Consider the following 15,980-nt stretch of genomic DNA (forward strand, 5'->3'; position numbering starts at 1 on the left):
ACACCTTATAATATCATATTTTTTCTGGAATGGAAAATACTGCATTGCCAAAAAAATTATCATAATTTTTTAGTATGTAAATTCTGTCTATATTTGAATAGCTTTAACAAAAATCGTAATTGATTCAATTCATGACCTAATTAAAAGTTGTGGTATTTGACTTGATACAACCCTATATGAAGCCTCCAGTATGAATGACATAATGTCATTGGTCCAGGACTGGTTACAAGGTGACACCATATTGGGTCACTAATCTTTATATCGAACCAAAATGGCATCTTTTTTCCTATTCTGATTATAAATGAAACATAACCTAGATAGAGTTTGCGTCCTGATTAATGTGAACAGGTTGTCCACGTGATATATATATATATATTACAGGTAAGTAGGTAATCCGATATGGGATATACCCAGTAACTAATAATGGTCTTATTCACTGAAATACTTTTTATCATTTCAGAATGCCTGAGAAGAGTCTGGGTTCAAAAGTGGTGCGGACGTGTATCAAAATTGGTGTTCTAGGTTGCGGACTAAGTTTAATAGGTCTTTCAACGTTTGGTTGTTATAAGCTCTACAAATGGACTGGCTTTATGAAGACTTGAAATGAAATTTAGTCTTAGGAGTTTATCAAAATAATCTAGTGTGCCTATATTTGCCCTGCATTCCAAAAAAATGGTTTGGGGTGTTTTTGTGCAAAATGTTAAGGGTGTAAATTATGCAGAATTTTGTTTTATGTATGTTTGATTTATTTTTTATGGATATGGGCTTTCGTTTATTCATGTTTGTTATTTTATATGCTACTGTTTGCAAATAAACATAGCGAGAAGTGGTTGTCAATCAATTAAACATAGCATGTTTACAATTGATATATTGTACCAATGACATAGCCATGTTTTATCAGCCTTACTAGAACGGTCAGACCAAAAATTTCAGATGGGTTTAAAGTCAATGTGCCACTTTGGCATTCACAATTGTGCATATTGTGAACTGTCAAACATGTAAGTGGCACTCATTAAAACAAACAAAATTATAGTGTCAGGGCAGCCAGGCAGTTCAAATTCATTGATTTTGTTTTGTTGTCTTTGTATTCTTGCATAACTGACATGTGTTCCAAGTTACCGGGCCTGGGAATTTCTGTCTTACACACCCAGGTAAAATGACTCATGTGCATCTAGTTTTAATGCATAATGAAACTTAATTCAAAATAGGACAATTTAGATAAGCTGATTCAGAAAAATGTACATCAACAAAAAGATTAATACAAAGTTAAATGAGAACCTTAAAACGGCAATGTCTATCAATTATTTGACATTTAGCTTCAAATTCCTGCTCATCATGAAGTTGGCCTCAATTAACAACTTTGCTTGCGCATTTTACTGCAATATCTAAATACAATACTTACACTGTCAAATTTACACTTAAATTTAGATGTATACACGAGAACGTATTGTTCACATGTATTCGGGGCAGATGAAAAAATTCGACCCTTGGGCAGCAGCCTGGCCGTATACTTGGCAACCTCCGTAACCGGCTTCCGCACTTTGCAATCAGAAGGATGTATTATGTCTTGTTAAAAACATGTGCTACTAGATAAATCATCATTATAGTGCCTGCCAAGCATGACAAGCAAACTGTTTACACTGGGATGACTTTGTCTGGTCACTGTCAGCGTCATACTCTGGTTTCCCATCAATAACTTTTGAACAACTTGGTGTAGAGTCTTTAAACTTGGTATGCACATAGGTCTTGGTCACTTTATGGCCACAATTGTGTGAGGTTAATGGGTCTAAGGTCATGGTGACCTTTACCAGTAAAATTATGCGTGCTCCTGACAGGTGACTCATCTATTCAGGGAATTCTAGTTTAGATTGTATTAACTTACTTTAACTTGATAGTATTTCTGAAAACTGTATTTATGAAAGATTACTTTCAGAGGTGGCCACTACACAATATTTAGATACACAAACAAGTCTTCAACTTAGTAATGTTTTGATTATGTTTATTAGTATTTGGTGCACATTTGCTGTTTCAAAATTTTGCAATTAATGGCACTATGAAAATGTTATACGTAGAGATGTTTTGGTGCATAATTTGTTTAAGTGTAAAATTTATGTAAAATGATATATTTTCATTTTCTTTTTGTTAAATAATAGTTGTCATGATTTGTATCTGCAATCTCGATATCTTTTGCTTTGCTTTTTACAATAGTTTGTGATACCTGCTTGTTTTGACTGATCTGATGTGCCTTAGTGGATTTTTAGGAGAAGCCAATGACTTCTTATTGTTCGCCTAATATGTGTCCAATGCGGTTGGAGATCCCTTAACAAGAAAAATAAGGAAAAGAAAACATGATATATGTCATAAGATTTATTTGATTATTTTTATCGCAAAATTTCTTTTGAATTATTTCATATAAGAACTTAATAGCTATACCTAATGGCCATGTCTTAAATATGAAAAGATAAATTGAATATTAAGATATAAATTACGTAAAAGGTGTTTTATTTTAAAGTCCAAATCTGAAATAACCTCAATAATTGTGTTTTTACTTACAAAATGGAAAATAAAGTAAAAGAAACAAGAAGGTTGGTTGCACATGAACTTTTGAAAATCATTGTTTCCCTAAATTGTTTAGTTTGATTTGTAGATTTTCTTACATAACATTTGATATTGTAGTTAGTTCAGACCAAAGAGTTTACTATTATCTTAGTACTGAACTTTTAGTTAGTAGTAACATTTTTATAATGCAAATCCATGACCGGTTTACATATTTTGCTTACTAACAGGTTATTAAAGGATACTATTCATACTTTCAAAATGGGCCTAGTCAATTTAAATTATGGAATTTTATAGAAATGCTGTATTCGGATGTGAATGGTATGAAAAAAGAATTTTTAATTTATTTTTTAATATTTTTGTGTTTTTTTTCAACATGACTGCCATTTTAATTAAGTTGTGTTTAAATTACTCAATTTTTCAGCAAACAGTATAATAATAATAATAGTTTTATTAATTAAAGGTAACACATTAAGTTAGTTAACCAAATTACTTTATTATTATTAATACTTAATTATCATACTGCAATATATTTATTTTTATCTTTTTTGTGTTACAAGAATATCAAAAATCTTTTTAACATTTAGCTGTAAAATGTATGTTGAAATAAATTTTGAATCATCCTCTTTATGTTTTGATTACAAGAGAAGTTGTTCAAACATGAAATCGCACCACTACGAAGTTGTACCATATTTGGAGAAGTCGTTCTATTTAGTATAAATGCTACACAGTAAAGTATTACTGGAGATAAGGATACTATATTTGGACTATAGGGTTATTAAGGTTTAGAACAAAAAGAGTGTAATCAAGTTCACCCCCCCGAAATCACATTTCTTTGCTCAATTCAGATTTTTGTAAATGATTTTTTTATCATGCTGGCTGTAACCTTCTCAATTTCACTAAACATAAGATCAATTTGGCATTGCCTAACCTGCCATTGGTGTGAAAGCCTGATGTGCAGAACCAACCATTGTAGAAACAAATACATTAGGGCTGATACATGGAGCAATATACACTCAACGACAAAATAAAGTACCCAGTATATAGTTTTTTTAAATATTCCTTAAACTTATTGATGTTACATATACCGTATATTATATATTGTTTTTGTATGAATAAACTGATAATCAGTTAGTTGGCCCAGCATAATTTCCTGTGCTTATGACTTTGAATAAAGAAAGAGCACGTTTTTTCTGAAAAATGTTTTTTTATGCCCAACATGTTCAATATTTAATTTATTTTGTGTGAATAATTTTAGTGGAACATGGGAACAGTAACAAAAAGACATTCAAACAAACTAAGATTTAATTAAAATCAAATGGCTAAAGCTCTGATGTTGTTAGAATGCTGGGCACCAGTTCCTCATGCTGTGGACTTCTTCCATCATAACGGAGTGACTATCAATAAGCTGTAATGACTTATTTATACAACTCATGACTTTGCATGACACATCAATATTCATTCGGCGCACTGGGTGTCGACTTCTTTTTAATGGATGATCATGAGATGTCAGTGGGACACCAATTTTTTTACTGACGATTCAAAAATATGACGTCAGCAAAGGTGAAGGTCAGCTACAGGTATGGTGATGTGGAGGCGAATGCCATGCACATTATTGCGTGAAGGAAGTTGACAGATGGGGAGGCAGAACAGTTTATATATGTGGAGGTTTTACAGAGTTTGGTAAAACATACATTGTTATTCTCAACAGGAATGTAAATGCAGTCACATATAGAAAACAGGTGTTAACACCAGTGGTTGTATATGAGGTGTTTTCTTTCATGTGGCATTTTGCAGCACGATAATGCACGCCCGCAAACCCCTCGTGCTACAGTGACATACGTGAAACAGAAGCAGATCAATGTCCTAGAGTGGCCAGCCAACTCTCCTGACCTCAATCCAATTGAGAATATCTGGAATATGTTGGGCCGACATCAACATCCCTGTCTACTGCAGCCAAATTACGTGTCACATTAGTTGAAGATTGAAATGCATTGCCATAGGAACATATCCAAGCAACTATCAGATCCATGCGGAGGCGGTGTATTCTATGCATTCAGATGTCCATGGATGACATTGACTTAGTCTGCGAATTAGTCTGTTTTGAGGGTAGTGCCCTTTTTCAAGTGATTTAATGCATCATGTGTATCCTTGATCTCTCTATACCTATCCTGGAAAGTAGGTGTCATTTCGAGTGTAGGTTAACTTGAATCATTTTGGATATATTTAGCAAAAACAGTTTGTGTTTAAAAAAAAAATGACATTCTTAATCTCTGACATTCTGACCTCATAATCATAGGGGTCATCTAAAGGTAATGACCAATAGTCCAACAAGATTTGAGGACTGCAGTAGCAAAAGTTCTGAACAGATTGAGAGAAAACTGTTTTGAGTTAAGGTCACCATTACCTTAAAAGCATGAACAATACACAATTTATTCAATATTCATTTAATCCCAAGACTAAAGATGTATGCTGTTGGTTCAAGGCTTGTTCTAGAGGTATTACAATGTAGTTAATATAAAAGAAAAAGAACAACTCAAATACTACACATGTACATGAAAATTTCAGGTATCAATGACAAAGCACCTGTGCCAGCTTGACTCGGGTCAAAACTTGCTTTTGATAGTATAACAACAGTACATTTTTGTGGTAAAATTCAGCAAACTTCCAGAATAACTTGTCATAAAAATTTACTTTTTGACTGGTGTACGTGTATGGGAAAATCTTAAATGTCTATCATAAAACAAATTGATAGAATTTGAAACATGCTAAACAATCTTTATAATATTACAGGAGTGGTATTTCCTTGTGTGATAGTCCAGAGATGTTTTCTGAATGCATCTGAAATCACAATGAGTACATGTCAAAGATTTCTGACCGGAATGAATCTCTAGATGCTTCTTCATATTGTATTTGTCTCTAAAGGATCTGCCACAGTTTTCAAAAGAACACTTAAACTTATCTGAACTTCTTTGTACTGAACTATCTGTTTTTTCGGAATGTGTATTACGCAATAGTGTTGCTTTAGTTTTGAGCTTCACTGTCACAGTCTGAGTTGACTTTTCTACAACTTTCTCAACACCAAACTTGTCGCCAATGTTATCAGTTGAATTGTTTTTCCCATGAATGGTTAGATCCTGAACTGATGTCTTTCCAATCACACTGCCTTTGTGCCTTTTAGAATGTCTGGTAAGTAAATGCTTCGATGCAAATGTTTTATCACAAACATTACACTTGAAATCAAAGATGCCTTCATGCTTCTTCAAATGAGCATCAAATGATTTTTTCTGCTTACATTTATATTCACACTGACGACATTGATATTCCTTTCTGCTTGAATCATGCATTGTTTTCATATGATATTTCAACAATCTTAATTGATGTGTCACATACACACAATTATCACACTTGAAAATATTTTCAACAATTTGTTCACAAACATCTGACATTTGGTGTGAAGTTTCCAAAATTTGAGAACCATCACCATTAGTAAAACTGCTGACATGTGTACATGTACCTGTATCTTCAACTGGACTGTCATTATCTGTGCAGGAACTACTTTGTTGTAGTTCATGATTGTCTAAAAATATTTCTTGCCATGTTGAATTATGGTTTCTTTCACTTATAATGGCTTGAAATGCTTGAGCATTCTCCATGTTGTGTATTTGAATGTTAGTGCTTACTTCTTCATTGTTTGAATCCACAATCAAAACTGAATGTCTTGTTCTCATGTGAGTTGCAAATAGTTTATTACTCTTTGTGAAATAATCACAAAATGAGCACAGATTAATTGCATCTCTGTGGTTAAGAACAACATGTTCTCGTAAAAATTCCCTAGAAAAGAAAACGGATTTACACAAGGGGCATTTTGCAAGTGGATTCCCTTCATTGACAATAGTGGGAAAAGAAATTTTAAATTGAGTGTCTGACTTTATCTGTGATGTGGCTTTGCAGTTTATTTCATACAATTCACTTGAAAAGGCTGTAGCTTCACCATCTTCAGAACATTCCAAATGCAGTTGAATGTTATCAATATTTACTTCATCGAAGTCATCAACATTGTCACCAATTTGAAAACATTCATTTGCAACATCAAGAGCAGCACCATCCAAGTCAAATGCGTCATCTATATTCATTGAATTAACAGCATTGTTGTTATTTGTTGTGTCAAGCAGTGGTGACTGTATGGAAATTTCTTCTGGTAAGAATCCATCCTCTACCATCTCGTTAAGCTGCATCATGGTAGCAATATGGTAAACCTGAAATGTATAATTTCAACTGAATACATGTTTTAATTAAAATTTAAATTGAAGGATAATCAAGTTTTGAACAATACTATTCCAAGCTTCTTAGACTCTTTGTTCCAAATTGCATATTGGACAAAAAATATAATTGGTTATCGCAAATTATCGTAACTATCACTTTCATCAATGCTTTATATCATAGCCGAAACTGAAGAATGTAGAACGTATGAAATAGTGCATTAATGAATGTTAACTTAATTTTTACTGACAGATGTAAAAACCATTTGAAAAAAGTTCAGTAGTAATGCACCAGTCAATTGTAACCACGGCCCCCACCCCCAGGTCCTGGGGTATACCGGGGATAGCCAGGGAAATGGGCCGTGTTTATACCTTTCAGATGGCCCTGCAGTGCCGGGTGAATGCGGTGGTTTTGTCCTCTCTTTAAATATAGCAGGGGGATGGGCCTTACCTAGGGTCCCTGGGGTGCGGGGGCATTTGGCGGGGATTTTACCATCTGTTCGTTCCCGCAGGGTGGGGATTTTTGCCGGGGTTGGCTGGACCGAAAGTCAAAGCTATTCCCTGGACCTGGGGGGTGGGGGGGGGGGATGCTGTGGTTACAATTGACTGGTGCATAAATGACAGACATATTATTGGGGAAAAAGGCAAGAATAATGATTGGCAAGGGTTACATGTATGTCCCAGTGTAAGGTCATCCTTGCTATCAGTATTGACAAGGGTTACATGTATGTCCCAATATAAGGCCATCCTTGCTGTAAGTATTGGCAGGGGTTACATGTATTCCCAACATAAGGTCATCCTTGCTTTACATGTATGTCCCAATATAAGGTCATCGTTGCTATCAGTAATGGCAAGGGTTACATGTATTTTTTACAAACTTGATCATGTTTGACTCGTTCTCATAATGCTCCAGTCTTAATGCTTAATGAAACTGAAACAGGTGCTTAAGTAAAGGTGCTTATGATGAAAAATATGCTGCATATGAAATTACCATCGAGGCTTGAATTGGCAACGATTGAGTTTGAACTTTCAATGAGAATCAGTCTAACACTTGACTATCGCAGAGGTCTAAAAAACAACAACATTTGGTTACCAAACCCTACATATGAAATAAGAGAGTCAGTAAAAAGAAAAGAAAACTTTTTTATTTTCTTATGAGCATGTTTTAATATGTTGTTTAAAATCTTAATTGCTTTATACAGAAGATTACTTTAACAACATTCTCCAATGATGACAATAACTTTCTTGCCCAGTTTTTTTTTGTTTGTTTTTTAAAGCCTATCTACCCTACCTGTTTGGAAAAAGAAGTAACTCTCACCAAACCACTTTTTTTGGCCAGAGCCTTAATTATGAGCTAAGATGAGTCTAAGAAGCTTGGACTAGATGGGAGCCTATAGAGGAAAGTAGAGTCTTACAGGCTTGAGTGTCCAAACATATATATTTACACCTCAACTTTCATTCCCTAAATGAACTGCCTTTTGGCAATTTCGTTTATCAATTGATGAACGCAAAATCTTCTGATATGTTCGGATCGCAATTCATCGCATAACAATATACATGAAAATTTTTGATCTTGTTATTGTTTTGTTTTGTGTCAGAAGGTGCCATTAAATATAAATAAACATTTTAGAAAGTGTTAAATTATGATATGTTAAATGTATCGTTGCCATAAGTGTTTCAATTTTACGTTTAAAAGTGATTTCAAGTGGTTAATCTTTTCCCACGTTATCATGACGTCATTTGATAAAACGTTTCCAGTTATAGTCCGGTCGGTATATTTACAGAATAGGTAAAAAAGGATTACTGAAAGGTTTTCTTAAATGAAAAAAAGCATTTTTTAACAATTCTTGAATGAAGTAATGCACTATTGGTATAAATATAAGTAATGAATTGCGGGCTTGATGACATTATCAGGGATATGAACGCAATTTAGCTGGTCAAAGTATGTGTGGGGTCCTTCCGTTGGGCCTTGCCCATTCAGCTGGTGTTTTGTTAAGATTGATAGTCTTTTTAGGTTTTTGGAGCATGGTGTACAGACAAAATGTAAACCTGGTTAGAGCTACCCTGGTTCTTTAACATGCACCAGTGTTTAGCACTGTCACACAGGACCCCCATTTAACGTCCCTCCCGGAAGACAATAGTATTTTTGAGTTATGCGACGGGGAATCAAACATGCGACCCCTGAGATGATAGTGAAGTGTGTTACTAAACCACACATCCGTCACTTACGACATGGCAATAAGCAGACCGTATATATAGGTTTTTTCGAGAAAAAAACCCCTCTGTTTAGAACATTTGCACTCACGTCTCAATATTATGAATATATCAAATTTAAACTTTAGTATCACTTTGTAACCTCCTGGTTGAGAAGCAGTTTCCGACGGAAAGCAGTTTCCGACAAATTGCTTTTTCGCGTACTTTCTTTTGATCTTCATAAAGAAGGTAAACAATTCAAGTATATGGTTACTAGGCAATCAAAAGTTGAAGTTTTTACCGAGACACGTAAATAACTTTTATAATTATTTAATGTTTAATGTTTATTTTTCAATTTATACACAAACTTGCAAGTGGGGGATCTTCACGCCCAGCGCATTGCGCATGCGTGTAAACCTAATTTGCATATCTATGAATAGCTACAAGGTTGTCCTTAACTGACTTATACAAACGATGATCATTGTGTACATATTTGCGAACACTGTTGTCATGCTAGTTTCACACCCACATTCACTAAAATGATTACAAACACAAGTTCTTATTAGAAATGAAACAAAATATCATTGATATTTAGTGTCTGCCTGATTTCCAGAATGATGATTGACTGGCGTAAGTTTTTATGTTTAATTTTTGGTAAATGCTGAAAAATTAAATAATAGTTCTTGTATTATAGTCTTCTATTTAGTATATTGAATAAATGGATAAAAAACACACAATAGGCACCTAAAATCTGCCGCGTATTTGATTTGTCGGAAACTGCTTCTCGTCAACAGCTAATCAGAACAGTGTAAGTACCCTCTTGGCGCCCCCATTAGATACACTATATGTGACTTCACACATGTGAAAAATATATCAACAATAGCAGCTTGAGCTGTAGTCATCTAAAATGTGAACAATTTTAGTAGGAATTTTAACATGTATGAATAAATCAATAAACACTTGTAGAAACTGTCGGAAACTGCTTCTCAACCAGTACAGTTTATGTTGTGACTTGTGTGGCCTAAAAATGCTCAACTTTTACAGTTTAAGAAACGTGGAACGAACTAAAACATTATACAAATAGAACATTCAATGTGTCTCAACTTACAGTGAACGCTTAAAGTAAATGTGCTGTTTAATAAAATATCAACAAATTCATTGAAAATGGTGCTAATGAAAACAAGGGAAGTAATACAAAATTAGATTTACACGTACGGCCAACCTGTACTATTTTTAATGTCAGGTTCCCCGGATTTCGATGAAAAATTAACTTATCATCATTTATTAAATAATAATTACACTTTATGTTGTTGAAAAATCATATCAGTGAAAAATTAATTAGTTGATTAGTTCTTCAGCTAATATTCTTTCCGTTATATTTTCTTCGGGGTTTTATAGCAGATTATGTCCCTTACGTCGTAAATATTTTGCACAGCAACAGGTATTTTTTCCTATATTTTATGAAATAAGTACGTTTACGTCTTCTTAGCACGATGTTTGTTTAAATAGCTTTTCACTGCAAAGTTTTTTTTATCAAAATTCGTTATGATCTGCTAACTATTTATTGTGAAGCTCTGAACGAAAATTTTATAGCTTGTTCAGTTGGTAGTCATTCTAAAATGCCGTCCAGGCTTTATTTTTTACTGATGGTTAGCCTGGTCGAGGCTAACCATCATTAAAAAAAAGCCTGGACAGCATTTTAGAATGACTAGTTCAGTTCTCAATCTTTATAGAATTTGATGATTTTGTAAATCTAGACAACTCATTAAGTTTAACGCCAAACTAAAACACAAAATTCCGGGAAAACAAAAAAAGCCTTTTTTTTACTCTGCATTAACGCCAAAATTACTCATTAAACATCAAGGACTCCAAAGCAGGAAATTATTTTTTTTTAATTAAAGTTTGAGGCAAATTAAATTCATATAATCTCTAAAATAGAACCATTACCAGAAAAAGAAAAATGTGACAGCTTTGTATATCTTGAAAACATAAGAAATTATAATGAACCAGTTTCAGAAATGTTTCTTACTGGTCAACCTTAATTTGACTGTTAATGACAAAAACTTTACAAAAAGCTTTCTTTAAAACATATGGAAGCAGCACATATTTTGTATAGAAAACATTTACTTAGTACGTAATACTATATAATGTCTCCCACTTTTCGATGAGTATGAAGAACGGTGGAAATATAATTTTAAAATGGACCCAACAATTTTGCCTGCATGTCAAATTCACCACACCTGCCAAGACCAACAAATATTGTGTTAACACACCTTCAGATAATTCAACAACCACTGAGGAATTTCTATGTTTTTCATGCAATATTTAAGTAAAAAATTACTCAGTATAGAAACCAAATAAATGTACATTTATCATGTGTAAACTCTTTACATCCCACATGCTTCTCTGTTGTATTCATCATTTTTTATATAATATATTAATGCAAATGTGTTGTTCATTTTGGATACAATTTATAATTGTTACATATAATTTACAATAATTCTTGAAAATACATGTATATCTTTTATCAAGTACCAGGTGCTTTACCATACTTATGAGAAATTATTTATATCTATTTATTTTATATCTGATGTATTGTAATCATGCAGTGTGACATGATATGTTTCTGTTTTATAAATGTGCTTATATAGTATACACAATGAATACAATCTTTATTTCATCCAATTGCAAAGTTTTCATAAACTTTTTGTTTCCTTCAAGCTATTAAACCAATTTTAATGATTTCATACAAGGTTCTTTTCCCTATTCAAACAAAACAAAAAGTTTGAAAACAAATCAATTATGTTTTAGTTTTAAAAGCAAAATTCAAAAATAAAGTGAATAAACTATTTTTCACTTGACTAACCTCATAAACATACTAATTTATTGATTTAAACAATTATATTTCAATGTCAATATTTTTGTTCATATTCTATATTGTATGCGTTTCTCAACATCCTTCTTTGTGTATGTTGTATGCAAATGTGAAAACCCTTCTTTGCCTATGTTGTATGCATTACTCTATTTCTTTGTTGTATGCATTTCATACTGCGCCGTTCAGTTGACATTGTCATAGTCATACTTCTGCTTCTGCTTAGGTACGGTGCAGGGCCTGTTACGGCGTAGCGCACCGGGGTGGATGCGTTTAATCAAAATGGAGAGCGGCCCTAAAGCTCTCCACTGTCTGTGCGTGGACTATACTATTATCCAGATGGTTCCAATCCTGACACGTTTTGACAAAGAATGAATGTTTTAACTGCTCAGTTTTGCACTGTTGAATTAAGAATCCTTGATCATGATTGATCACTTGTAAAATGTTTGTCAATAATGTTTGTTGTAATACAGTCTTGAAATTTAGTTGCTTTAATTTGCCTCCTTTGCCTAGCTGGCTGTAGGAACTCTGTAGGTGGTAGTGCTGGCACCAAACCCTCGGCCACCTTATAGAAGAAGATCAGCCTGCTACCCATTCGTTGATCTTGTAGAGTATGAAGATTCAAAGATTCAAGCATGTTTGATACACATCCTTGATATGATGTCGTCTTGGGGAAACTGCTGTCATAAGATCCTCATTCAGCAGCTCAGCCGCTTTCGCAGCTTTTTTGGCCAGCATGTCAGCTACCTCATTTCCTTGAATGTCAGCATGGTCTGGTGTCCAAGAAATTTCAACATGCATGTTTGATTGTTCACAAGATTGCAGAAGGTTTTGAATTTTAGTGTCAGATCAAGCTTTTGTGAGAAGAGAAGGACCATCCTAAAGTTAGAATTAGAGGTTTGACTGTCTGTAAGTATCCTTTCATTTTGTATTCGCTTCTTCTTTGCTTCATCAATAATGCACTGTAAAGTCATTTTTATTGCCACCAATTCTCCAACCAGTATTGAAGCACTCTTGGCAACTGGCTGGCTCAAGTCTACTCTTTCCTGATTATTGAAGTATATGCAGGCTCCTGATCCACATGTTTGTAAAACGATGAATAATTTCCATAAATACATGGACAATGCTCATCCAGGTAAACCCTTGTTATTTGAGACTAAATACTGCATCTGAATACTGAATACTGTTATACTATTGTTAAAGCAGACTATTTTAATATGAAGGTAATATTAATGATTTCAATCAACTTTCAACTGACTTCAACTGTCTACTTTATGTCACTAATAGTGAAATTAATCAAAATAATGACTTTTGTACAGACTGCACTGTATACATAACTGTACATTGCAGTCTGTACAAACGTCATTACCACATTGCAGGAAACTTGTAATGATTAAAACTTATAAAATGAATGTAAAATAAATACATACAAATTTAACATCTTTGATAGTTAAATTACCATCAATTACTTCAATTAAACATAATTCAAGTATTTCTGTCCATTTTAAAACCTGGCTATATATAAGTGCAACAAAAATAAGTGCCCACTAAGCAGCATGGGTCATCAAGATTAGACTATTAGATGAACAAGCCTTAAAATTCACATTTATTTAAAACCTTTTCACTCCAGAATTTGAGCAAGCCATGAAATCATTTTACTAGTTTTGGGCTTGCTCTAATATTGATCACAATTATCCCATTTCTGTATAGAAGAACACTTGAAGTTAAACAGCACAATACAAAAAGAGTATAAATTGTTTAGAAAAAATATTGCTTAAGAAACTTTTTAGTACTATTTCTGGAGATGATTCTATCATAATGAGTATCAAGTATAAAAATGGTTGCTTGACATTATCACATGATGTTATCAATGTATTGCTTAAAGGTCAAAATATATCTCTGTTGTAAAAGTCTTTGTGGCCTAGTGGTTAAGGCATCTGTTTTCTCATTTTTCATGACTTTACCAATGTGGGTTCACACCCCACTTATATTTTTTAAACTAGAAATGTGTTTTTTTTTCTGCAATTTCGATATCATACAGTAAAATAATGATAAAATAAGTGTTTTCAGATGCATTTCTGGAAAACTAATGTTCGGTCCAAAAACATGAGCGAGTCTCTGTAAAGAAGTTTGTATCGTAAACAAATACCTTAGCCTCAACAGGAAGTTGGGCTTTAAAATACTCCCCAGTCCAAAAGATCAAAAAATTCTTGATATATATAAATGGAATTTATAAGACAGTCCTTGATGCAGTTCGATAAATATTTATAATAACAAAGAGGTTGTACCCCCTTCCCCCGTGTATCATGAAAACTCATTTGCTACTGGATTTGGATTATCCTGTGTAACAAAACAAATTTTGCGAGTCCGGGTACTAAATAATTCCAAGTTATATATATGGTTAGAGTACACAAGTTGGAAGCAATATTGGTGTTGTATTAAATGTTTATCCAGGTAGTGCGTTGCTGATGTTCTTAGCTTAGGGCTCTTAGAACAAATCTATGGAATGGTATGTTACAAGAGATCTGTTCATACTCCTATACAAGAACTTTGCTCCCTTATAGCCAGCAATATTTTTATGAAGTCCTTTGCATAGAATATCTGCATCTAAAACGAACCGTAAAATCATGGACTTTCTGCAGACGGGACCTGAAGTTTGCTACCCTTTATCTTATGGATATCTTTTGATTTATCAAAAGTGCTTATGATTGTCTAGTACTTGATTTGGTAAGGAATGTATTTTATTACCGTTTAATTCCTTACATAGTATTTTGCAAAAAGTATTTTTAATTAGATGAAATCAATATTATGCTTGTAAGGAATTTGTGCATTGCATTTCTTTAATCAGCAAGAGTTAATTAGATATTTTGAATTTCTAATTATTTTTTGATGAGTTGAAACCTGTATTTTGCAACTGAATACATACATTACAACAGAGAATATTATTACTCCCAAAAGAGTAAAATTTTATTGACAATATTGGCCAAGGAGATCAATAATTCATTCCAGAGCACAATACTACTAGGTGATTAGATCAAAAGCTTCTTAATACAAGGAAGGTATTCTATCTATTTTACTTGATACTTCCTTAACCAGGTAGTAAGTTTTCTTATCTGTTCAGAAATGCACTGGTAGACAAAAAGATTATTTTGCGTTGGACTTAACAATAGATAAGATTAATTTGTATTTTATTATGGTAAGTAGAATATTGGTTGATTTGTGTGTTGATTTATTTTAAATCAGAAAAGAAATGCATAAATCTTTTTAAACAATTATAATAGCTATATTCATTAAAACCTATGGAATTTCAGTATAAATTTGGTAGACCAATTTAAACAACAAACCCCTGCTGCTTGCAGGTCTTATGTGGTAGACATAAAACTATATTTAAACTTGCCAACTGCTACATTTGGCTATTATGTGATATACATGGAATTTATTAAAACTTGCCGACTGCTGCTTGCAGGTGTTTTATGTTGTAGATGAATATAAATCTGCCTATTGGTGCTTGCAGGTCACACAGTTATGTGGTAGACATAAAACTATATTTAAACTTGCTTACTGCATTATATATACAAATATATTCAATATTTAATATATTAATATTTAAACTTGCCCACTGCTGCTTGCAGGTGTTATGTGGTAGATGTTGAATATATTAAAACTTTCCCATTGCTGCTTTCAGGTGTTTAATATATGTGGTAGATATTGAATATATTCAAACTTGCCCACTGCTGCTTGCAGGTGTTATGTGGTAGATATTAAATATATTCAGACTTGCCAACTGCTGCTTGCAGGTGTTATGTGGTAGATATTGAATATATTCAGACTTGCCCACTGCTGCTTGCAGGTGTTATGTGGTAGATATTGAATATATTCAGACTTGCCCACTGCTGCTTGCAGGTGTTATGTGGTAGATATTAAATATATTCAAACTTGCCCACAGCTGCTTGCATGTGTTATGTGGTAGATATTAGATATATTCAGACTTGCCAACTGCTGTTTGCAGGTTTTTTGTGGTAGCTATTAAATATATTCAGACTTGCCCACTGCTATTTGCAAGTGTAAGGTGGTAGATATTAAATATATTCAAAATT

The 15,980-nt window shown here is 33.3% G+C and overlaps 3 protein-coding genes across 7 annotated transcripts in view; 2 read left to right on the plus strand and 1 right to left on the minus strand.

The window, feature by feature from the left end:
* Positions 1-3,179, plus strand: part of LOC128217104 (traB domain-containing protein-like) — a 42,472-nt gene extending 39,293 nt beyond the window's left edge. Inside the window, exon 9 of the mRNA XM_052923985.1 lies at positions 461-3,179. Within this exon, the coding sequence (XP_052779945.1) occupies positions 461-602 (142 nt within the window). The 3' untranslated portion in view covers positions 603-3,179. The remainder of the gene's footprint in view (positions 1-460) is intronic.
* Positions 3,180-4,482: 1,303 nt separating this feature from the next.
* On the minus strand, positions 4,483-10,182 carry LOC128217910 (gastrula zinc finger protein XlCGF57.1-like). The gene is made up of 2 exons (XM_052925366.1): positions 10,120-10,182; positions 4,483-6,815 (listed from the first exon to the last, which is right to left on the minus strand). Exon 2 carries the CDS (start codon positions 6,795-6,797, stop codon positions 5,325-5,327), a length of 1,473 nt encoding a protein of 490 aa, XP_052781326.1. The 5' UTR covers positions 6,798-6,815; positions 10,120-10,182; the 3' UTR covers positions 4,483-5,324.
* A 241-nt stretch (positions 10,183-10,423) lies between these two features.
* The window catches only part of LOC128218012 (protein tyrosine phosphatase domain-containing protein 1-like), a 37,632-nt gene continuing 32,075 nt past the window's right edge, over positions 10,424-15,980 (plus strand). For 2 of the 5 annotated variants that reach the window (XM_052925508.1, XM_052925512.1), the window contains exon 1: positions 10,424-10,452. The gene's annotated coding sequence lies outside the window, so the exon portion shown is untranslated. Of the gene's footprint in view, positions 10,453-12,725; positions 12,793-14,957; positions 14,980-15,019; positions 15,080-15,980 lie in introns of those variants that run through there. The other 3 variants (XM_052925510.1, XM_052925511.1, XM_052925509.1) reach the window with 3 other exon arrangements.

Source organism: Mya arenaria, chromosome 14 (genome assembly GCF_026914265.1).
Source record: "Mya arenaria isolate MELC-2E11 chromosome 14, ASM2691426v1".
Taxonomy (NCBI): Eukaryota; Metazoa; Mollusca; class Bivalvia; order Myida; family Myidae; genus Mya; species Mya arenaria.